Raw genomic sequence first — 25,379 nt, 5'->3', positions numbered from 1 at the left:
GCTTCTCACAGCAGCTTTTGCAAGCAACAGCTGAGTGAAGTTAGTGGGGGCCAGGCCAGGGCAGAGTGAACGGTGAGGTTATGGTTTCCTCAGGGGCAATAATTTCCCATGAGATTCCTTGGTGAGCGTATACCTGAAACTTTGGTGTTGAGTATGAATATTGCCGATAACCGGAGTTGTGTTGCATATGGGCTCTGGCATTTTTCTTCTGATGAGTAATGTGGTACCATCTCTTTCTGGGTTAGCAGGGAGGTCATGCAATTTGGATATAAACTCTTTCTTCCTTGCTCCCAGAGTGCTTGCCGGCGCCTCTTGACTAGGATTGCCCAGAAGAGCCATAAATGCAGGCAGAGTTTAATTTTTTCCTAATTGGAAATTCTCTTACACTGATTTCCCATACTGCTCATACTTTCTAAGAGTCTTAAGGCTGGCAGGGGCAGGATACCGATAGGACACAAAAGCCAAAGACACGTGCCCTATTTTCAATCCAGCTGTGCCACTGGAAGAAAATTTAGGACCTGGGTAACCATTACGTATCTTTTTCCAGCAGGTACTGCCCCTTTGGATCCATTGGCAGACAAGTTAACATGATCAGTCTCAGTTCACATCCAGCTGGTTAGCAGAAACCTTTTAAATTAGTGGTTTGATTTAATCCAGCTGATTTTGTGTGGAGTGAGTTGGACTTGCTCCTGTAAACCACTCTGCCAGAGGGTCAGAGGGGAACGATGCCAAGTAGTGTGGAAGCTGTGACCCCTTGCACTGATACAAGTGCATCTGGAAGAATGCCCTAGCTATATATCGCTTACACGAGGGGATTTCAACTTTTTTGCCAGGAGAGCTTTTATAGCCAGGGTTTGGGAATGTGAGTAGCGTGGCAGTAACCATGCCACATGCTGCCTCTCCATTTTTGCATTTCTAATGCTTAACTTTCGCTCCAGTGTACCAAAACGTTTTGCATCCCTGGACTAGGATTGTCCAATTACTTAATTGGGAAAGAAAAAAATACGTGCAGTTCAAGCTATCTGCCTTGATTGTTTATTTTAATTTTCTTTTTCTGTGAGTACTCAATGAGAACCTCAACGTTTATGCTTCCCTAGGGATAAGCAGGGAGCAGCACCTTTTTCAGGCCAGGGACTGTTAGAGCCATCTAATACCCCCCTACTATTAGCAGGTAGGAATTGAAGGCTAGACTTTTGATCCAGACTTTCCACTTGGGATTCATGTATCACTCCCACGTTCAGGGAATGGGCATTGGAGACTGGGTTTAGTTGTGCAATTAGTACTGATCGGAGTCTTGTAAATTTTTCTCCTATACTCTGATTTATCATGTATGTCTGAAAGAAGTCTTTGTTATTTTCCCCAACAAATTAACTTGAATAAAATGAAAAATCCCTAAAGCCTTTTGGCAAAATCCTGATTGGAATAAATGATTCAGAAGCCATGATTTTGCAGGACATTAGATCTTTTCTGCTCAGTGTTGGAAGAGCCTACATGAGTTTGAGTGTTAAATCCCATTTTCAAGAGCAGATTAACACTTAGAAAACTCATTGAAGATTGACAGTGTGTAATGTTTTAAAAGCGTAAATGTCTCTGGCCTTGCAAAACCAAATGCAATTAACTCCAACTAGCTTTAAAAATCCAAGTTTTTGCAATCTTAAGCTACTTGCAGTGAAACAATGAGTTGCAGTGGGGGATCACCCCAGGCATTTAGACAGAAAGCAGCAGAAGCTTCGGGTTCAAGAGGACAGGACTTCTGATGATATGCCTGTTTCTTTCGGGTAAGGTTAGGCAGAGTAAAAATGTATTTTGCATTACAAAAATGTGGCATAAATTTTTGTGAGGATTTGGGAGGGGAAGTTGGTTGCTTGTTTTTAAACAGCTTGCGATTAGTAAGCTATTACTAAACATCTTTGGTTTTGAGGACTTGATGTCCTGGAATAACATATGTGACCAGATACACTGAGAAGTTTTATGCTGATCAGGTGGGGCTGTGCTCTGGGTAATGTGATGTGGAAAATGTTTGTCCTGGAAGTAGCTCATGATGGCTCTTAATTTGACTGTTTACATGTGTGTGTGTCTGTGTGTATGTGTGTATATATATATATAGTGGTTTTGAGGACTGGCCTGGGATGCTTTGTGTGGCTCAGATTATTAAGGGAGGTTGTGTCTGACTGCCTAGCCCTGCTCTTCCCTTGGGGCTGTTAAGGGAATGGTTTTCTAAAGGAAGAACAGATGTGTGGATGAATACAGTCATGAGATGTACTTTTTGTAGAGGCTAGAAGGCAGCCTGCGCTATAGTGAAGCCCATTTACAGTGAATCCCAACTTACCTGCTGGTGTACCACCCAAGGCTGGGTTTCACCATGGCCACCAGGGGAGGTTTCCATCCAGGTGAGGGAGGGAAAAGGAGATCCAAAGCACTGAAATTATGAGACTTCCTCAAGGAGATAGAGAAAGGCTGGACCACAGGCAGTAGCTGCCCACCCCGTTTCGGTCCCTGCATGGCCCATAGCTCAATGGCCAAGCTGCTTCCCCCTGCACATCTTCAGGACTTGCACAGAGCCAGGAGCCACTGCCAGTCATGAGAGAGCACTTTGGAAAAGGGCTTTGGCTGCCTCAGTTGCTGAGATCTAGCCACCCCAATCTAGGCTGTTATCTTGATAAACTGCATTCCTAAGAGAAAGGGAAAAACTCTTCGCAAAAGGTAGAGCCCAGTATACAGCAAGGTCAATACACTTGATCTGGTATGTCCTTATTTAAAGGCTATGCTGTCTTTACAGAAAGATCACCAGTGACTTTCTTGTGTCCCAGTGTCTCTTTTCGTTATCATATTTTGCTCTTAAACCCAATGGAGAGAGACTTGCCAATGTTTAAGGTGAGAAATCTACGGGACGGTGTCAGTCTCCTGTGTTCTTAGGATGAGGCTTAAAATTGTCTGAACTTTGACATCCTCTGCGAAGACTTAAGGAAGAATTGATTTGCATGGCTTTCAGCGGCTTTCATTACAGCAAGAAGTGTGGGGTTGTTTTTGTTGTAACTTGAAGCTTCAAGTTTATCAAGTTTCTGGTATGAAAGGTCAATTCTGTTCTTGCAGAAGTTTCTTTTGGTCACTTTTAAGACAGGCGGCTCAAGATGGTGCCAGAAGATAAATGATACCCCAAGTGGAAAATCCAATAGAATTGTAAACAAACACATATCTGTTTACACTACACATAAACAAATACATATATTTACATTATATGTATAACATACATATATTTGTATGTATTCACATTGCTTAGTTGTGTGGGATGTTGTATAGTCGCGGCGCTGTCTGGCTGGAAGAGGTGGTAATTGCTCTCTTTCATCTAGTTGTTCATATTTCTCCTGTGATGCTGATAGGATCTATAAATAAAAATGAAACATGCTCTAATTAATCTTATTAAGCACAAGGCATGATCTTGCAGTCATACTTCAGGCGTAGCCTCTCTGAAGTTAACAGCGGTTTTGTCTGTAGAAAGACCGAAAAACCCAGCTGCACAATCAAAAAGATGAGTAAGAGTTTTTAGCTCAAAATCCAAGGAGTGGCCAGCACTGCTTAAGAAATCACAAGCTTTGCTTTCCTTGGGTTTGACACCGGGACGCTGGAATTTTCTGACTCTTGTGAACTCCCTGGTTTCTTCTAGTGTGAAAAGAAAGTCCCAGCCTTTTTTTCCTTTCTGTTACCTCTCTCTTTCTTGTTCGTTCTTTGCTCCTTGCCTTCCTTCAAAAACATGGTGGAAAGTCTCTCGGGACAGCCTTGATTTCTTCTAGGGAACTAGGTGAGGCAGGCTCCCTCCTCCTGGAGCAGCTGACAGTCAGCGACATAACCCTGGGTTCAGCCTGTGTTCCTATTAGCAGAAGCCGGCATGTTAACCTCCCCTTCCACAGGAGACCTTTGGGCCCCAAATCTGCTTTTTTTTAGAGAGGGAGCTTCCTGTGGCATTTCATCAAAACCAGAGGCGGGGAGGAAGAGCAAGAAGCATTTCAGCTGGCTCTGTTGCAGGCTCTGGGGGTGAGTGGGTGAGAGGGGGCCCTGTCCAGGCTGTCTCAGCGGACCCCCTGCCCAGGCAGGCTGGAGGGGACGCCGAGCCAGGCACATTCCCAGCCGGCAGTGCTTTTGCAGCCTGCCTTTGGGAGGAGGCCAGAAAACCTGTGCTTGACTGTTGGCCGTAACCATCTGCAGAATAGTAATGCAGTGATTTCCACTTAGCAAGGGAAAAAGGAGGAGCGCACTAAAAAGCTGCTCTATAAAGTAGAGCGGCACCTCTTAAAGTAAAGCCTTACAAGTGAACTGCTAAGCTTTTGTTTTAAAAAAAAGAATATATATATATTAAAAACCCCCTATTTCAAGATCCCAGTGCAGTAGGTATGGACTATACCTTTGCATTTCAACAGTGTCTTTATGTTATGCAGTATTTATCATGTCACCAGGTCTTTCTGTGGAAAAAGCCCTGATGCGCCTTGTACTTGAGTTTCTGAAACAGAAAAACCAAAACCCCCAAACCTGTGTGTGTTTGCAAAAGCATTTCCTGAAGATTCATGTTTGGCTTTGGTTGTAGAGGATTGTAGGTTGAGCTAAGGTTTATTATTTCAGGAAAATACCCAGTGCCAAACTCATTATTATTGCTATTAGTTTAATATTATTCTTTATACTTGAAAATTGCAACCAGGAAAGAAGGGCAGGGTGTAAGGCTTGATTTTATTGATTGTGTTTCGTCATCCAATTTGGTTTTAATTTTTGTTATTATTTGTGAGGTTTTCCATTTGCTTTTGCATTAAAATATGTGTAGTTGATGACATTTGAATTTATTTCCTGAACTTGTTTTGAATTTAAGCTTTTCATTATAACACTAAGAGCTAATATCTGTGTTGCAGTTGAATACACCAATATTCATTATAATTGATGCCTTACACACAGAAGGTTGTCTTACAGTGTATGTGAACATACATGTCTGTGCTTTCAGAAATACAACTAGGAAATGAATGCTAGTTCATTTATTTGACTTCTGATACTTTTTTTCCTGCTTTTAATTTTAAGAGAAGCACATCTTGAAGATATGTTTTTGTTATTACAGAATAATAAAGTGTATAACCCATGGGTTATCTGTAACTAAAAAAACAATTCCTATTAATGTTGCCATGCAGCCATGATTTAGTAGTGTGATACATGTGTGTGTGAGCACATATATACATACATCTACATGTGTGAGATGAAGGAAAGCTTATCCCAGAGCCCTTTTTCCTCCCAGCGGCTTCCCTGTCTCTGATTTTTCACGGATTGTTGGAGAGCATGGACTCATACACATGAGAATGCACTTCTGTTATTAAGCTTATCTTAATATCTCTATGCACTGATCACGAGGGAATAATCCAACCCATAAAAAGATATGTGTTCATCCACAATTTTTTGGAAATAAAGGTGTAATCAAATGCAATGCACTGCTTACAGATTACAACAGTGTATGTAGTTTGGTTGTACATGTAATGGTACAACGAATATAGGAACATATGGTCTATAATTTGGGCCATGCTTTTTTGGGACTCTCAAGACCTAATTTTGTTTTCTGGACAATCACATTGTGTCTGGACAGGGATTTAATCCTACAAAGTTTCTGCAGTTTTGTAGATAAAAGCTTTTTTTAGGAATAGCACAGTCTAGATTACTGCTGAATTTAGCTGAAAGTGTGTCATAGCAATTTTTTGTGTAATAGTTTTTATGGTTGCTTTTCAAATATATCACTATGGAGTCAGGCAACCTGATTTTCCCTTAGTCTTTATTTTCTTCAGCATTTTGCTATGTTTTTGTAGGTGGAACTTGAAGGACATGATGAATATGTGGAAGTTGCCTTAGGCTTAGTAGTATATTAGTGTATGTACTAGCCAGTGTAGTGTTTTCAAAAGGTTTTTCTTCAGTTTTTATGAGCAAAGGTTTTGTCTTGGTTGGCAAACTGATAGTTCATTAATAAGTAGGCACCACTCTGTAATGCTTTGGTACATGTGGATCGTGGATTTTCCCCTTTCTGCACCCAAGTCTCCATTTTTCATGAAATCTTTGCTCTTACTTGAAAAACGTTATGGCAATGCATGATTTGTAAGACTGGCAGTTGTGCACCAGGTTACCTTTTGCTGGTTTCTTTTTTAGATGAGACTTGTAATCAAGGGATGCAGAGAGGAAACAAATGTATGTCATGTTCAACCTTTTTTAAGCATCTCTTTTGCAAGGGTTGGTGTGTGTTGAATTTCCTATCACAGTTGGCTCCTGGCCCAGATGTCATCTATGCATGGGCCTCTGGCTGCTTGGCAGAATCGTTAGACCAGACCAATAAAGGTACAAATTCTAAAATAAGGTTCAAGTACATGGAGAAGATGGGGTTTGGATTAGATTTGGTCTGAGTTTCCAGCTTTGTCTTTGGCTGCATTAATATCTTAGGGACTGTTCCTGATGCTGTAGCACTTGCAGCCGGCACTGGGATCCTGCTGCAGAGAGGAGCGTTTTCTTGGTTTCAGCGGGAATAGAGTTGATTTTCTTCCTAGTAGCTGACATAGCGCTGTGGTTTGGATTTAGCATAAGAAGAATGTTGATAACACACTGATGTTTTAGTTGTTGCTCAGTGGTGCTTACACTTGTCAAGGGCTTTTCAGCTTCCTTTGCTCTGCCAGGTGCACAAGAAGCTAGGAGGGGGCACAGCCAGGACAGCTGACCCCAACTGGCCAAAGGGCTGTTCCATATCGTATGATGTCATGCTGAGCGTATAAACTGCAGGGGAGTTGGCCAGGGGGCAGCAATCGCTGCTCGGGGACAGACTGGGCATCAGTTGGTGGATGTTGAATGGTTGCCTCACTTGTTTTTCCTGGGTTTTGGCTCTCTCTTCCTCCCTTGTTGTTTTCCTTTTCATTACAATTTATTATCATTATTATTATTATTTTATTTCAATTATTAAGCTGTTCTTATCTCAACCCACAAGTTTTTTTACTTTTGCTCTTCTGATTCTCTCCCCCAGCCCACCATGGCGGGGATGATGAGTGAGCGACTGTGTGTTTAGCTGCTGCCTGGGGCTAAACCACATCAAGCATCCAGGCCAGTGCTCCAAGCAGAGAGGAGGTTGCAGAGTCCACTTTCCATTTCCCTTGCGGATGGTGGGAGTTCAGCAAGCCAGCTTGCTTCCCAGTTATTTTTGTTCCTGTTTACTTGTTGTCCTGTTGTTGGATGCAAAAGGCTGTTTCCAGCACCATGCCAGGAAATGACACTGTGTGCCTCTAGAAGGGAGAGCTCTACATCTCTTGGAATAAATGAAAAACAGTATTTCAATTGATGGCAATGAAAGATTTGTTTTTTGAGGTGGCTACCTAAGACAGCAGCTGGAGGAAGTGTCTAGTAAATCAGCTGAGTGGACTTTAGGGGGCACAACGAATTTTTTCTGCTATCCTGCTGTCTGTGGTAGGAAGCAAACGAAAGAAAGGGGTGCTTCATGTCGTGTCTGAGTCAGTCTGCAGCAATCCTCCTCACTGGATTAAGTGGGTGCTAAAGAAGTGTGGGGGAGGTCAGCACATTCATTGATGAGGAATCCACAGATATACCTCAACTAAGTCTGGCTCAGGACATCTTTGGGTCAAAAACATCTGGAGGCAGGGAGAATATTTTGGGGAAAATAGCTCTGTATGTTTGCCTTGCTCTCGTACCCTTCCCCAGACACTCAATTTGGCTGCTGTGGAGGCAGATTACTGGGATGGAGAGCTTATTCATCTCTCCCTTGGCCTCTCTGTGTGGTTGTGACGATAATCACATTTTACCTATGCATGTGCTGAACTGTAAGCAATCTTCAAAAATACAGCAGTTCCTACTGAAAGGGAGTAAATTATATAAATAAATACAGGGATGCGCTTTTGTACCGTTACACTCTGATTTAACCTGCTGACACTGAATTGAAGATGTGTTTATATTTGTGTTGCAAAAAGCGGGCAGCAGGAGTGGCACCAGCATCCCCAGTCCCTGGTGCAGGCTCTCTGATTCGGTTTGCTCCCATCCAGCACTCCTGTGCTGCTAGGCCTGGACACCCATGCTTGCAGTGCAGCTCTCGTGGTCTTTCTACTGCTCAGCGAGGGCTCTGTACCAGAGACAGGGCTGGCCAGACAGATCTGTCAGTCGACCAACTCTGTTGGAGCCTTGGGGACACTGGGGAAGGGGCGGGGGGCCCCACCTCAGGCTGCGGCTTAGCTTAGCTGTGCAACCCATGACACTGGTCTTGAAAAATAAGAATATTAAATGATCTGTGTTATTAGAATTCATGTTAGAAGTGATGGTAGCAGTCCTTTCAGTATCGAGCTGGAAAACTCATGCAAAAGTAAATGGTGTGTATAAAAATCTGCTGCAAAGACCCTGCAAATGTAAACGTAACCTTTACATGCTTGGCTCCTCAACTATAAGATCTGCTGAAGCTAATAACCTGTGGGGTACAAAGTACCTGCTGTAAAGTGGCTGTGTTTGGGATATTTGCTCTGTGTGTGTGTTACTGATTTTGGCTCTAGGAAATAGTTTCTTTTGCTTGGCTTCAAGTACACAGTTTCCTTTTTCTTTTGCCTTGTGCCTTGCTAATGAATGGGGCAATGTATGTGTGCGTGCATGTGTGAGTGTGTGTAAGGGAGAAAGCACTTGAATTTGTTCAAAAACCAGTACAATATGAATAGACCAAAAATATAAATACTTCTGACAACACTGGGTTGACCCAGGGATACTGTATGTCCCTAATCCTCCTCCAACTGAGGCAGAGCAGTCTATATTTTTTTTTTAATCAAAAATAAAACTTTTGGTGGAATTGATGTAATAGTCAGAACTTCTGAAAGTTGAATGATTGGTGTTTTCCACTTGTGTTGGCTCTTTGATCTAAGAGGAAAAAAAGTCTTAGCTTTATTATTACCCCCTTTGATTTTTGTCTTTTTTTTTAATGCAGCAGCCATAAATCTATTCGCATGTGTTTATAGGGCAAGGAGTACACCAACAGGAGCAACATATATTTTGGAAATTTCTGCGAGGTCAGATATCTGTGAAGGTACCTGACATAGTGTGATATCTTAACAGCTCTGTTACAGTCATTACGTTCTTTCTCCAATTTCTCATCTGAACCGCCTATGGAGGAGAAAATAAAATTTATTAGGTTATGGTCATGAGTGAAGCCAATGGGTTAATCCCAATTTGAAACCAGTAAACTTTTGTCTGTTTGCCTCAGCTGGAAAATAGTATGAGCAATAGACCTCAAATGAAGTTTGATGTTAGCTTTTTTTCTTTCTTTCTTTTTTCCCCAGTTGACTGTACATAGTTTTGAAATGCTGCATGCAAAGAAGAGCAAGAGCAAAGGGGCCTGTTTATTGTTTTAGCCAGAGAGTTCCAAGCAAGGAATTCTTTCTCTTTCTATTCCAAGCAATAATTACATTTTTCCACTATAGAAAGTACTTGTTATGTGAAAGGCATTCGTGTCTTAATAGAAGTTATGAGCCTGATTCTTTAGTGAGGATTACAAAGGAGAGGTGAAAACTGGATCACTGGAATGGCTTTTGTTTGATTTTTATTAAACATGAATTCATACAGGCTTAGAAAGGTAGTAATTTCTTGGTAAGGATAGACGTGAATTACATTAAACTATTCAGTCAGTAAGTTGAGCTTGTGAAACTGTCTTGTATTCCAAGCTTGATGCTTCACTTTGCATTTTTAATAGTTGTTTAATTGTGAAGTGACAGTAACTGCCCCATCCTACAAACAGGCAGCCCTTTTGTCCTCACTTTTCTTGGTTGTCTAGAGAAGGGAAGTGACACAGCGAACACAAAAGGCTCCTTTTGAAAGACAGCTGATCATAACATGGTCTTAATGAAGTCATCTTGTTAGAAGTACCTTGTCATTGCTTAGCATCCATTAAAGGATTCAAGCGCAAGTGGGGCTTCCCACCAAGACCTACTCAAGATGGGTTTTGCTTATATACTGCAAGGGGCAGAGGATTTAATCAAAATCCTTACGGCAAAAAGAACACTCTTCCTTTTTTGGTAGAAAATGAGTGAGCTGACTTTGGGGCTGGTACTGATCTTCCTCCAACATTTCCCAGATTGTTCTTCTATGGAAGCAGGCAAATCCCATCCCAAAGCCACCCCCAGCCCAGGACAAGTGTTAAAAGCATGGAGGCACTTTGCCAGAAAGTGGCGGCAGGAAGCTCTCAAGCCCTCCTCCAAAGCCCAAGATAGCAAAACACCTAGAAAATGGCATGACAAGAGGCTTCCTTGGGAAGTTTCCAGTGCCTGCAGTCAAGGTAGCTGCTGGCCTCCTTCTTGCAGCCTCTCAGCTCAGGTGGTTCCTCTCTTAGGGGAGGGGAAAGGCAGCTTGAGCTTTCTGGCCCTGGGAAAACATTTGGTTTGTGTTCAGGTTGAGTTAGAAAGGCCTTCAGGAGCCTGAGGTTATCCTGACTGGACCAGCAGCCCCCTGTGCTGAGAAAAGAGGTGGGAGTGCCAAGCCTGAGCTAACGCATCTTCCCTGAGGCATGGAGGTAGCTGCAGGGGCCAGAGCCCCCAGCATGAGTTCCCAGACTGATGGTGTCAGCAATGATGTCACTTCTCAGATGCTAATTACTGGTGGGGGCAGGGGGTAAGGGTGGCCTCAGAAGTACAAACTTGTCATTAAGAGCCAGATTCCAAAAAATACATATTTGCTCTGCTGAGAACTATTTTCCTCTGTGACTGCTTTTGTACCACTGTCTGTGGAAAGAATGTAAAAGCAAGAATAAGGCTCTCATCTCTATTCCACACTTTTATGAGACCTAGTTAAAGACATCACAGGGAAAGTCTGGTGGCTCCAACCCTTACTCACCTGGACAACTCCACTGGAGACACTGGTCATCCACCACTGTAAAGTAGACTACCATCCTGTACTTAGGGGACATTCTATGAGTTTATCCTAAATAACAAGCTCTACGTGACTTAGTCATACAGCCCACTGTGCCCAAATTTAGAGGGCATTCCTTATGTTATTAATAACACCCAGATCATGCCCAAGGGTGCTCCAGTGGATGAACTCGTCGTGTGGGCAGGTGGAATTCTGACCTTTATGCTGCTCCCGCTCTGCTGGCAGAGTACATGTAGCTGTACATTGACACGTATGGAAACAGGTCATATAGTCAGGCCTGACCAAACAGCGTTGTTGAAATGGGGCCAACCTCGCGATGAATGAGGGACAGCTGACCTAACAGTTCTATGGGGACCATGGATGATGGTGATGTTCCCTGGATTATTTCCTATATCTTGAAGGAATTAAGTTTGGCGGTTCTCAGCGGTCAGGGAAAAGAAAGGTTTAGCTTGCATAGTACAGTGAAAGCTGATGTAAGTGTAATTGGTCTGTTAAAAATGGGAGTTAGCATGGCAGCAAAGGAGGAGAAACTTCTCAGGGTGGCACCAAATCCCCCTGTCTCCTTACAGGTTCACCACCTGCTGTGCAGGTCCCTTAAAAGATGGGAGAAGCAAAAACACAATCGGTTTTGTTGACCAGTTCTGAAACTTGTTTGAGGGCTCAATCACTTATGTGAGCTAAGTGAACAATTTCTGCTGCTTCTTCAGTTTCTGAGACAGTGTGCTTTAAAAATCAGCTGTGCTAGCTTTTAGCCAGTTAAGATAAACATTTATGAGAGAGAAGGAGAGAGAAAAAAAAGAATGTTGGGAATATCCAGTAAATAGAAAAGTTTGTGTCTTTCTCTCCCTTTTTACTCAAAGATTTGCTGTGTCGGCCGGGATCGGTGAGCTCATGATCTATAAATAGGTTCCATCCAGGGAGGAGAGGGAAGAGGCAGGGGGCTCTAATTAATTATATAGAAATAGTTGTTTTCACAAAATAAGCAGCAAGTCCAAGATATTTGAAGCCAGGCTCGCTGGGCTTGGGGGTGGGGTGTGCCTACAGCATTTACTAGTGAGATCATGGAATAGGACAGGAAATCTCTCCCTAATGCCAAAGAAAACTTTCTTTCCCTCTCCCCCCTCCACCCCCCCGCTTAGTTCTTTTTATGAAACAACTGTTAAGGTTCCCCAACCCTCTTTCAAGCTTATTTTCTCATAATGAATCAAAGGATCAATTCATTATCAGAATACAGGTCCAGACACCCCGCTCCCCCAGATCTTTATATGCACATTTGGCTGCATGCATGTCAGTGTACTCGAGTATGTGGTTTTGCTTGCTCATGTAAGCGCTGGGATGACGAGGGTCTTTGCCGGTGAAACAGCAATTTGCAGAGCTGCAGAATTTATGATGTGCGACATTCACATTTGCTGATTCAGTTTGTTCGGGCAATATCTGTGTGTTGAAAAGTAAAGGAAAACTTCCAGTCCCCGTGACACCTTTAAAACAGACTCTTGCAGCACACAGACAAAATTGTTTTATTTCACTTTGTAATTGGACTGGATATCCAATACTCCTCAGTCATTGCATTCAAGAGGTTAGACAGATGCTACTTTCATTTACAATATCTAGCTGAGCAAGTCCGTATTGAGTCTATATCTCCCTCTCTGCAATATTTTTCCTAGCAGGTAATGATTAACAATAATTTTCACGCTATAGTTGCTATTGCTGCTGGTTTATCATTGACTTGTCCTTCATGTTACTGAAATTGTTACTTGCATTCCACCTGTGTTTGGAAGTTATTTAGAATGGAAGAAAACTGTGAAGCTCAGGCAACGGAGCTGTTACGTTAAAAGAGTAAAGCCATCTTAATAGCTTTCCATCATGAACACCTTTTTCCTCCTTATGTGTGATTCTGTCACACTCTTTGCTTTGCAAGTGCAGAAGAGTTTCTGAGCACAAGGTGTTTGCTTGAAGTTGCTGAGTAAGCCATGTGTCAAAAAAATGGAATAAAAGTCATGAGATCTTTGCTCTGAAAGCAGAAAGTCCTTGAAATGCACATGAGAATTTTTCCTGGACCTTTGATTGCTTTTAAAGCCAGCGGCCACCTGTGCCAGACCACTGCAGTCCATCTTCAAAGCTACTATCAGAAATAGGTTTGTTTTTTTTCCCCAGGCCACATTGCATGCTCACAGCTCACGAGGCCCCTTGGCTTTCCCAGGTGGCCGGGTGCCACCACTGGGTGCCACTGCTGCTGCCTGGGAAGCTGGCCCCAGAGAAGCAGTGCATCCTGCTGCCAGGCAGAGCTTTCTGTGCGCCTTCCTCTGTCTGACCCCCTGCTGGTGCAGCGTCGGGAGCTGGGTGTTGGTGGCAGTAGGTGTTTGAATGCTTTGTGCATTTGTAACTCCTGACACAGTTGAGCAAAAAAAAAAAAAAAAAAGGAAAACCAAACCCCAAAACTGCTGTCTCGGTTTGTGGTGTCCTGAGATTTCCAAATGTGAGAGAGTTGCTGATGCCTTCGGCATCCGCTGTGAGCTGAAGGATTTGGGGAAGGTCTGTGCCTGGCAGGGTCCGGCCCAGAAACACAGGAGAAATATTAACTGTCTGTTCAGCAACTGCTGACAAAGAGGCAAAGCAGACATCAGCCTGCTAGTTGTACTAATAAAACAGAGGCCCAAAGGGCTTTCAGGGATGATAATCAGAGCAACTTTTAAGAGGTATCTGAGGTGGATCAGACCCACCATTTTGGTCATTTCAGATGAGTTTTGCTTGAATTGTTGTACAGCACCAGGAAAAGTTCCTGGTCGGTAATACCCCTGATTGTCTGTGTGTTCTTGCAGTTTTTAAATACCCAGCAAAGCCCCGTTTTGGAGGAAAGCATGGTATCTCTGGAATTTTGTGTTAGAAAAACCGAGCTGTTGTATGCACAAGAAGGGGCCTCCAAGATTAAATTACTCTGAGCTGTGCTTGCACGCAGTCATAGGGAAACTCAGCCTGGACCAGTCTTTTTATGTGAAAAAATCCCCAAGCTTTCAGGAGCTCAGGCATCCCTAATTGCTCTGTACGTGTGGGTAACTGTGACCCACATTCTTTGGTGACCTCAGTTGCTGTGGAAAGAAAGTATATCAGTATGCTCAGGGGGTGGCTATTAAATGAATTGACAAATCTTCATATCCTTGAAGCCTCAGTGAAGGCATTAAGAGGATTGTGAGGCAGGAATAGATAAGGGTAGGAGCAAAATAAAAATTATGTTCTCAAAACCCTAGGGAAACCCACAGTGGGGAAAGTTGTTGATAGTACAACCAAGGGGCTTAGACCAAGATTATGAAGAGTGATTTGAAGAACCCACCTCAAACATCATCAAAGAGGTGAGTCTTTATTTTAGGTTCCTGACATGGGAGGTCAGGTGCTACCCGGCTTTGCTAGCTAAGTGTGTAGGAAGCAGATTACCAGCTGTGAACAGACATATGCTCAGCGATATCTCCCAAAAGTAAGAAGCTCTTAAAATGCAGGTCAGGTCTATATAATTGTCCTGTTGGGTGGAAAAAACATCCAGATGTTCATCTAAAGTCTCATTTGGGGAAGCGTCCCTCTTCACCAAAAGTACAAATTGGAATTACTGAGGTATAAATATGTGCTTTAAGTCAGGATCAATGATGACAATAAAAAACTGTTCAAAGGTAGCAAAACTGTATTCTTCCCAGTTTCTGATGTAAGCCTCTGCCTTTGGTCAGAGAACCTACATTTCCAAATAATTGGTGGGGAGAATTAGTTGTAAAGTCTAGACTCTAAAGTCTGGAGAGTATATAGTAGGTAGATGCATAGTATCTAACTTTTGAGACTTAGCATAGCGTGGACCGTGCAAGTAGCCCTCCTTTGTGATATTTTCTTAGCATATTTGTTTTAGGACTTTTTGGATGAGGATACTGTTCATGGTCCCCTGTACTGTCAAGTGTAATGGTTCACGGACTGGAGTTGTAGAACAAGAAAACCACTAACAACAAGAAAAGCAATAATAAGAGTGTGTGCTCTGGCACAAGTGCAGCATTTTTCAGTATTCACTCTTCTCATTCTTCTTTTGCACCCTTTGGAAAATGCAGCAGCGTAAAAAAAAAAATAAATAAAACCAACTAACAAGCTAAATAAATTCCCAACATCTTCTAAACAGGAGTGTTCTGCCAACATATTATCAAGGCTTCCAGGACATTTTCTCCTCTGTTCCAGAGCATATGTGCTAGTAGCCAGGATTTGCAGGGAGGCTTTTTTCCATCTAAACAACAACAAAAAAGCTTTAATTCTAGTATAGCTAAGGAAAGAAAAATATAAACTGCTGGTAAATGCATTTTCTGACAAGTTAGGTTTTGGGGTTTTTTTTGTTCTAAAAAATATACAGATTATCTTAACAATTCTGCAATGAAGATATTTTCAGTTCCTTTCATTAGTGATTTTAATCCATTCAGAAATAACAGCTAATCAGAAGAGTATTTAAAAGGGTGAAGTCAGGTCTGGCACAGATAATCAACAGTATTCAGATCAGTACTGAACTTACCCTAAGTTCAGAAATTAATACAACTTTCTGTTGACTATCTTGGTATGATTTTATTAAGAAAATCAGAGCCATATCTGTCACACCATTTTGCAAGTTATTATTGTTCTGTTGCATCTCCCTGTTGACATTTCAGATGTAGTATCTACTAGTAGCTTGTGTGCTTAGAAAAGCAGAGAGCTGGCAGGCCATGAATGAGTGTTAGGATAGTTGAATTCACACCTTCTCTGTGAGAGCACTGGTGAGTGCAAAACAACACAAGTGACCTATACTTTTATATTTGTTTGCTTTGCTGATAGCCATAATTTGGTAGAAGAGTTGTCAGATAGATAAAAGCCTGGTACTGGAGATTGTTGAAGGAGAGTTAACAGGCTGGGAGAGATTACTTAAGAAGATGCTTGAGGCAAGGAGCTTGCAACCAGTCATGGGTGGGTATGAGGGGTGGGAACAAGTTGAGGAAGCATGCTGATGTCTCTGGGTTGGGGCCATCAGTTCAGAGGAGCTGCTCTGCCTTTGGTGAAGAAATGAATGACCCTAAGGGTGGGAAAAATAAAAACAGAATGTGATTACATGAACTGCCAGATCAGGCTCAAGAAGGTTGGAGGGTTTTAGTTGGACATAAGTGAGGCATAGAAGGGTCAGGGTGTACTGGCTGATCAATAAGTCATCACATACAAGCTATGCAAGACCTCCCTGGGAAAAAAACATATGTGATCTGATTTGACAACAGTAAGTCAAGGTGACGGTGAGGAAGTTTCAATATCCTTCTTTGGGCTCTGTCATTTCACGCATGGTGGCCGGTTTTGGTTATCCGCATTCGGGAAAACAGCGCTCAGTTAGGAGCAACGTGTTGTCTTGGTATGTCAACATGGAGACTCTTCCCAGAGGCAGAGTCTCTGACCTGTGACTGTGTTTTATCTGGAGCCAGGCAACCTTTCTTCCACCAGCAGTTCTCTCTTACTGTTTTCTTAAGGCATTCACTTTTCCTTCTTCTTAAGTCTTAGATTTGGCGGTTAACCAAGTTGAAAAGGACCCTTCGAGGCCAAAGTAAACAATATTTAAGAAATTTTCTAAAAATATTTGTTTCAAGAGGAGGAGGGGGGACAAACAGCAGCTGTCTTTGGGCAGGGTTTGGCTCTAATAATCCTTTTCCAGGATCATACCTAAAGTAATCTGGTCTCATGCTCCAGCTGGCACTGGTCCCACCTCTATACCATGAGAACATTGGGCCCACCAAATACTATTAAGGAAAGACAAGCTTTTGAAATGCCAGAATACATTCAGTGAAAGACTTATTTGGTATGACCTGTTCTAGTGCTGACAAGCTATTTTCTATAGTGATAACCTACCTTATGTGGCCTGAAAAACGCGTGGTTCTCCTGCAGTCCAGTTAGATCTCTGTGATAGGAAAAGAGCAAAATCTAGGGTAGTTCTATCCCCAGATAATCAGCTAGGTGAAGACAGCAAAAAGACACTGCTCTTGAGTTATTCTGGGGTAGGATAATGATCCCATAATCCAGAATGCCATCTATGTGGTTAAAATGCTTTACTCATGTTGAAATGATTTCTAGACCAAGTTGAATGCATTGTTTTAAACTGTCAGCTGGATCTAGCTTGTCTACCTTTCTGAAGCAAATTACTCTGTGACCCCCTTATTTTCTTTTGGGTTAGGTATCTGATTTGGTTTTGGCAGTAAGGATTTGACTGCACGTAATGTATGAGTTAGGGACAAAAATATGAGGACGCATTGCTCCGAGGCACATCCCACATTGTGAGCCTGTAGTCAGATACACTCAGAGCTTCCATGTTCAGCACCTGCCTACTTCTGGCACCATACTGGCTAAAGATGCCAGTGGAGGAGACAGCTGGTGTCCCCCAGTGAAGACGGCGTGGTGCACCAGGCAAACATCTGAAACAGCAGAGAGATGGGGAAGAACATGAGCATTACTGAAATTTCTCCTCTCTCAAGTCTTAAATTTAGCAAATAGCAGCATTCCCAGGTTATTAATATGACCATTACCAGCTTCCTGCCCTGCTTAGTCTGTTGAAACCACACATAATATTTACACTTCAAAACACTTATGTCCAAAAATAAGGCCATTTTGTTACATCTCTGCTCATACACCTGATTGCATGCCCCAGGGATTATATTTGACAGCATTATACTACAGAATTTAGGTTGAGCTGTTGTTTCCCCATGTGCCCCTTATAATGGAGTTAGAACTTGACTGTTTCATTGCTCATGGTATAATTATCAGGAACTTTTCTTTCTGCAGTAAAGGACTTTGAGAAACAGACTGTGAGCCAGCCTGAGCTTCATGTTTCTCATACCCAGGTCTGCATTTGTTATGCAGTAATAGTACAGCTATTTGGCTAATTAGCTTGCTATTTATCTGTTTGACTCTCCTAAGAATATGAAATGCTGTGAAATGTTTCAGAAAGAAAGCAAAGTTTTCCAGATAAAGCTTCACACTATCTCGATGGAAGGGAAACTTCCAACCCCTTTGGCTATGTTTTCTAAGCAAACTAGAAACTGCTATGGAAACTCGGGCAATAAGCTGAGTTCTCAGCTGGGTTGTATGGTCATAGAGAAGCATTGCACACTAAAAGCATTACCTAACATCAGCAAGAAGTGGCATCCAAAATTTCTGGAAGCCCTGAGTTGCACTGTTTCCGTTCCCTATTTATTATATAAGACAGCACCAACCCTTCAGCTTGCTGGAATAGTGTGAAAATTGGATTTATTTAGTGCTTACAGAATACCCATGTATTGCAGAGCTGAACACCATAGGAAACCCAATGAAGAAACAATTTTCTCTCTCTCCAAAACAGTGCACTGCAAATAAAGCCTGAAGCCAGGCAGTGAGCAATGAAGGAAAACCAAAATGTTTACTCGTTAGCTGAGCTTCTCCATCCTAATCGCAAAGCAAGGCAAGGGGTCCATGAGAAAAGTTTTCTGGGTAACCTGTGTAATTTAGAAACGTGCAGAAGACTGAACTAGTGTGGTGCAGGCAGACTTATTTCTGCTGTTTCCTAGCATTGAACTTTGTAGCATTAATAATGTTGTATTATTATTAAAGATTAAAATGGTTGGTACACTAATGAAGCCAGAAGGTCGTTCAAGTCAGTCTTACTGCATCCATTAAGCTGTTGCAAGCAACAACAGCAAAACCAGCCAGTGCAACATTATCTGTCATTTCCTTAGCAGGCCATCATAAAACAACTGGCATCTGCCTGCCTGCTGTCAGAGCTGCAAAGGCAGGCAGCCACCAACGTGCAAAATGACGAAGTACTGCACTTCTTCAGTTATCAAGATGAGAGTTCTTTCTGTTATCATGTTTTTTGACATCTCTGAGGTGATATGGCCTTGAGGAGAGGAGGCAGCCTCTTGGGTCTGTCTGGTCACTGTCACCACCAGACAGCTATGTAAATAGAAACCCCTCCTGAATGAACAGAGGCTGGGAGTTGATGAAAGAGAGTTCATAGGTTGCCACAGTTAGACAGCAAGGGACATTTGAACAATATAGAACCAAGAATGTTCCCAGTGGAAACAGCTGTGAAATTTTTTGTTTGGTTGCGCAGCTGCTCAGAGTTTGTGTTCACTTGATCACTTGCGTAAAACAGGAGAACCTCCCAGATTGCTGAGAGGAGAAGGCAAGTGAAGGAGATGCTTTACTGTGAAGCACTTGCTCTGCTGTTTTGTGTTAAATGAAGAAGAAAATCTAACACAGCATATGAGGATGGCAGCTTTGTACGACTGAAGCTAGATATTTGATTTGCTGGGCAGTGCCATCTTTTGTATTTCTGGAAATAGAAGCCTACTGAAGATTGCAAGGGAACAAATCCGTAAAGAAGCTGAATGTGGAGGCCTCTGCTTTGGCATTTGAGTAGTTCTGAAGTAACATCTTGCCATCAGGCATCTCCAGGCATGCACAGATTTTCTCCTTACATTATTTTCTTTTCATATGAAACCAGTGAAATACCATCTGAGTCACATAAGAAAGGTAGCGTTAGGGCTATAATTTTCTATAAGTATGTGCCCTGATTTGAACCATGATTTTAAAGATAAAGGAGACCTTGTCTTTCAGATATCACAGGAAGCAGTTAAAAGATCAAGAATCTGAATGCTGTCAGACTCTTAATTAGGATAATAGTAACGTCCATCGAGCACGAATGCTGTGCTCGGGTCAGAACGTGAAGGGCAGAGAGGCATTTCCTGGAGATGCTTATAGCCTGAGTCCATGGTTCAGGAAGCTACTTCCACATGTGTTTGTTCCAGCTGAGAATGGTGCTCATGTAAATGCTTCATTTTAAGTGCATGTTTAAAGCAGAACTCATATTTGAAGTGATTTGGGAAATGTGCATAAGGAGGCAAAGCCTGAGTTTGCAAACTGCTGTAGATGCCAAAAATAGGTCAAGTAAATCATATGTCCTGCAGCTAAGGGATTCTCAGCTACATGTCTAGAATAGAGTTAATTTCTAGATTCAGATGTCTAAATTTAGGCATTCATATTGTAGCTGCATAACATTAATACCGTAGCTCCAGTGATGATCTAGTCAATACTAGGGCCTAGAGAGGTAGGAGGTACGTTGAACTGTTTTCTACATCTATTGACTACGATGGGAGCACTGATACCTAGATCACATAGCAATCACTTGCTGTGTAGGCATCTAAAAGTGCATATCAGATTCTGGAGCTGAATCCCACTCCTGAAGTTTAGTAAGATGAACTTGTCCACAGTGACAGAGCATAAAAATGTTCCCTGATAATCTGGAGATGAGAATGTGCTAACCTGGAGCCAGACACTTATTTTATGGAGCAAGGAAACACTCTCCATTCAACAGAAATATTTCTGTTATTGTAGCAGAGTCACCGGTCAAACAGGATAGGGCTGTTTTGCCTTTTTTCATTTGTATCATTGACAATGTTCATACTCTGTCAATGTTTGGCATGAGGAGAAGCTTATCCCTCTACTTTAACTATGCCCCCGTTGTATCACTAAAGAAAGTGGGTATCCTACCAACTTGTCTCATCCTGTGGACCAGAGAAAAAGATCAGGGCAGTGAATGGTGACACCAGGACCAGATTAACGTTTTCTCCAGCATCGGTATGTGGCATGGTTTGGTCACTGTCGCCCAACACAGTTGTCTCTTTATGATACTGGTACCTGGAAAAACTTACCTTGAGGAACCTGTGTTCTGGACTATTTGAAAGCTGTCTTTTAATAAACAGAGGGAACAACCAACAGTCTGAGTTATCCAAGAACTGAGGCTGATCCCCTGACTCTGATGTTTTTAGTCAAGTGGTATTTCTCTGTGGTCTGTCTCTGAGAGCAATGTTCTGATGGTTGTCTTCTTCCCAGTGCTGGTCTGACTGAGGTGGAGTAAAGAAATGCAACACTGCACTTTTCCTTATTCAATGGGAATAACAGTGCTATGGTGGGAAATGTTTAGTTTTCTATGATACTTCCTCACAACGGTATTTCTTCGTAGTCTTCTTTTTCTCCCCAAATCTATCATCTCATGGTCTTTTCTGTTTTCTTACAGGAGGAGCTGGGCATTGCCTGTGAGTTGCTGGAGTCAGACTTCCTCAAGTGCAGCGTGGGATTTCCTTTTATGAGATCAAAATCTAGGGTAATGTTGTGATATTTGCATTTGCAGAGTGATGGTCCGTTCACCTCTTTGTCTCCAAGGAGTGGCTGGAAGGGCAACTGCTCTGTTAAACATCTGTGACTGATCCTTTCTGTAGCTTTCTAACCCAGATATCCAAACTTTTCACAGTTACAGAGGGTAGCTGTTCTCTTTCCCACCGGATAGATGACTGCCAATGACAGCCCTGTGCAATGCAATACCCTGTTCTTGAAAATCAGTGCAAGAGTTGCAGCTACAAAAAACTTACATATTTCCTCTGCAGAAAATTAGGAAAGGACTCTGTCATATTTATGTTGCCTTATTCTGTTTTATTTTTGTCTTCTTTCACATTAAAGTGCAACTAAACTCATATGAATGACAATGAAAATGTCTTAATGACTTTTTCATATTATGGTCTCCTGGTAGCTTTTAAAGAGGATTTTGCTTGGTAGTAGAAGATGAACTCTCTCATAATGTTTGTTTTTTTCTGCAACTAAACTGAGCTCTACAAATGACCAACCCAGAAAGGTGAGAAGATGAGGAATAACTTCAGGATGACCTGAACAAAATGAATCTGAAATTCTTCAGAAAATTTCCATTTCAAAAACTATTGCTTTCCATTTGAATTAACATATCCTTTGACCCAACATGAAATTTTTTATGTTTTTTATTGACTGCAATGTGCTCTTTTGAAACATTTAAAAAGATTTTAACTAGAATGGAAAAAATAAATGCAGTAGCAAAATATTATCTGGAATGTAAGAATTTCAGTGGCTTGCTTCAGAATGACACAGTTGGGTTAGCTTCAGGTTTTTTTCAGCAAACCATTGAAATTAGCATGAGCTTGGAAACTGTTTCGCTTGGCCAAAAAATGGTTTGGAGTTAGGTAGAAAAGTTGTTGCATGGAAAAGTTAATGTAGCGCTACACTGGTCATTAAAGTAGATTCTCTTTTCAAAATTAGCATCTGATTTTATCCATTATGATGGGTGGCCTGAGCATTGCTTTAACTTGTGCTGGTTGTTCCAAGTCTCTGTGCAGGCCTATGGGATGATCTTTATTCCTGCAAAAGATTTCTTCACCAGCAAGTAATGTATAGATTGGTGCAGAGGTAGTTTCAGGTAGAAATCCCCCTATCCTAGAAGACCCTTCACCTGGCAGATGATCTCTAAAAGAAATATCTTTGAATGGCAATGCTAGTAAAGGCCTTTTCACAATGAAGGAAAAATTTGGCTCTCTAGTATTTGAACAGAGACAATATTGCTAAGATTTAAAAGCTACTGTACAGTGGAGGAGTCTCTCTTACATGTAACAAAATACACTACTTATGTACAGCTAGGCCAGTAAAATATATGTGAAGTTTCTGAATAAATACATTTTGAAACAATATACCATGTCTCTAAATACTGCTTTTTGTTTGCACAGTATGAGTTCAGTGTGATCTTTGACACGAGCCACTTGTCGGGGCAGGAGGAAACGCTTACCTTCCTTGTCACTGCCCAGAGGTAAGGGAACCTTTGTACATCTTGATGACTTGGATATTTTATTGCGTGAAGTGTGCATTGCATATGCTTGACAATCATGATAGCAGTCATAGACACGTGTATGTGTAGTAAATGAGGTTAAATTATAGGGCTAAATGGATGTATTTTGGTAATGGCAATTGGACTAGATGACTGTTGTAGGTCCCTTCCACATGAAATATTTTATTCTGATACAGAGGAACAATGTGATGCAGCTTCCTGAAAAATGAAGTAGGATCATGCTTAGGCTTTCTTCGCTCAGGCAGTTATGATTCTGAAGGAGCATTTTGTGTTTTCTCAGTCGGAAGGCCCTTGTGTTTCTGTGCCCGTCCCTTTGGGCCCCGTATCAAGCTCAGCTCAGCTGCGGTTGACGATCAGCACCAGGCAGACCCATTTGTTCCAGCATTTGAATGAAATAAGCATGCTTGGATGCAAACCAAAAAAGATAAATGCTTTCATCAGATGGCCAGGGATCTCACTGACAGTTTCCAAAGTTGCATGTCTATTTTTTGCCCCTCTGGATCTTCAGCAAGCTATGACAGACTGCATGAAACAGCTGAATAGGGTACTTCCCCAAGGGCACTTGGAGCAGGCATTGAAGTAGGGTGTGATGCCAAATATGTGTGCATAGGGATTTTCTCTCCGGCAGAAAAAAAGGTGTGACACATGCTCTGTGCCTCCTAAGATGATGTGCCACAAAGCAGCAAACTCCATGGGTGATTCGGTCAGTGATACCGTCCAGGTGTGTATGGGAACTGATAGTAGTACAGCTGCATTAAACTGGTTCCCGCTTCCACATAATGTGTGAGTGGGCCAACTTCGTACCCTCCCATGTCAAAATCAGGATTTTCAGCCTGAATTCTCCTCCCCAATTTGATGACACCTCATCATTTGGCTGAAGATGAGAGATGAGATGTAGCAGTCGCTGAGTGACTGCTCTCATAAGGCAAAAACCTCCCCCTGCAGTAACAGCTGTAGGTGGGAACAAGATCCTGCAGCACGTGGGGCTGGTATGAAACACTGAAAGTGAGATCTCGCGTTTAGAGGGGCAAGACCACATCTTGCATGTTAAAGAAGTTTTATTCATCATAAGGAGAAGTTCATTGTGTGTTCAGATGATCCCCTGATGCTTCTAGGTCAGGGAGATGCATTAGTATTTGTTAGGTGAATGCCAGCTCATGCAAAGATGGGTCAGCACTGCTTTAAATTTGTCCAGCCAGTGTTCTCCAGATTGTACCTCTCATTTCCCTGCCTTGGGTAGCACAGGGCTTCCCTCTGTAACCTCACTCCTCAGATTTCTGTGCCCTACCAATGAGAAGGGTTAGTCAATGGAGCAAAGAAATACATAGTTGTTCGTACACATAGTGTAAGTGTTCAGAGGGGTTAAGAGAAAGTTTCTCATTTCAGAAGGATGAGCGGGAGGACAGTTGTGTTTTGAAGGGTTCAGCTGAACCTCCAAAGACAACAGTGCAGGTCCCAGTGCTGATTACTCTCATTTTCTTTGTGACTTTGGGTAAATTGCTCAATTCCCTTGCTGTCAAATAAGCATAATAAAATCTTTCTACCACAAGAGTTGCAGGGAGCCCTGGGGTAAAGTGAGTGATAAGAAAATGGAGAGGAAGTGTCTGTATTGTGGCCAGACTGCAATGAGTGGGCACATTGTTTCCACACAAAACCGGAGGTAGTCTGGCAGAAATGGCTGGGCGCAAAGAAGGTATGCCACGGTGTCGTGGGAAAGTAAGTATTGCCCTTCAAGTGGCCACTTAAGCCTGTCCCTTGAAGCTGTAAATTTGGCAGTAACATCTGTAACAAGAGACTGGTTCAGTAGTGGGAGAGATCAATTGGAGAAGGGACTAAACATTACATTACAAAAAAATCCCAAACCTACAAAAACCTCTTGTGGGCCTCCTGGCGTGAACTATTTTTCTACAGCTAGATTCAGTGAGCTATATTCTCCTTTTCTGAGAGTACCTTTGCTCCATTTGAAACAGATAAGCACATACCCATGAACCCTATATGGAATTCTACTTGCTTCTTCTGCCTGCCACCATGGTATCTTGGTATTTGTGTTGGATGAGAACTGTCTCCATTCTGGACTCTTCTTTGAGCCTATTCATAGGAAAAGCTTTTATTAAAGTTTTTTTTCCTGGGACTGAAAGTTTGTGGGTTTTTCCATCTGGGCCACAGTTTTATTAGCAGACATGGCCAATGTGTCAGTTGTGGAAAGCTGAGCTATATCTATGCATGTATGTAGCCAGCAGGCTCTGGTTTTGTAATCTGAGCAACTCATCATCTACATGGTATCGCTTGCGATGTTACTGCCTGCTGTTGCCTCAGTGATACTGTCCTCAAATAAATTGGATCATATCTTTTGTTTTGCCAGTTTGATTTGTGAGTAAATCCAATGAACTGCAAGGCAAAAGTGATTCCAGTGTCACTGCTGAAGAAATTGGAAATATATGTAACATATCTTTCAAGATTGTTCTTCTGAGTTGTCACCCACCAAGCAGATTCATCATCAGAATTAGAATAATTACAAATTTGTTTGTTGGGCATGCATTTGAGGAACCTTTCCCAGACTTCATACATAAGTGTTCACACTGAAATAAACTGACTCAAATGAGAGATGATTGCTCACTTTTCTCTTTCTTGCTTCTGCTTTTGACCAGTTGAGGCAACTGCCTTTGAAAATGTAAAGTAGAAACGCTTCTGTTGGCAACTATGTACAGGCAGAGGGGCTGGAACTGCTGAGAGGTTACAGCCAGTCCAGTATGAGGGTCTTTCCCAAAAAGCTGCAAGT

General features: G+C 42.1%; 1 protein-coding gene across 1 annotated transcript in view; it reads left to right on the top strand.

The window, feature by feature from the left end:
• Positions 1 to 25,379, top strand: part of ITGA9 (integrin subunit alpha 9) — a 213,392-nt gene that overhangs the window by 137,771 nt on the left and 50,242 nt on the right. Inside the window, exons 18-19 of the mRNA XM_035898145.1 lie at positions 20,975 to 21,061; positions 22,482 to 22,561. Coding sequence (XP_035754038.1) covers positions 20,975 to 21,061; positions 22,482 to 22,561 — 167 coding nt within the window. The remainder of the gene's footprint in view (positions 1 to 20,974; positions 21,062 to 22,481; positions 22,562 to 25,379) is intronic.

This window comes from Egretta garzetta, unplaced genomic scaffold (assembly GCF_000687185.1).
Source record: "Egretta garzetta isolate BGI_Z169 unplaced genomic scaffold, ASM68718v1 scaffold670, whole genome shotgun sequence".
Lineage (NCBI taxonomy): Eukaryota > Metazoa > Chordata > Aves > Pelecaniformes > Ardeidae > Egretta > Egretta garzetta.
This window is presented reverse-complemented; position numbering and strand designations above follow the sequence as displayed.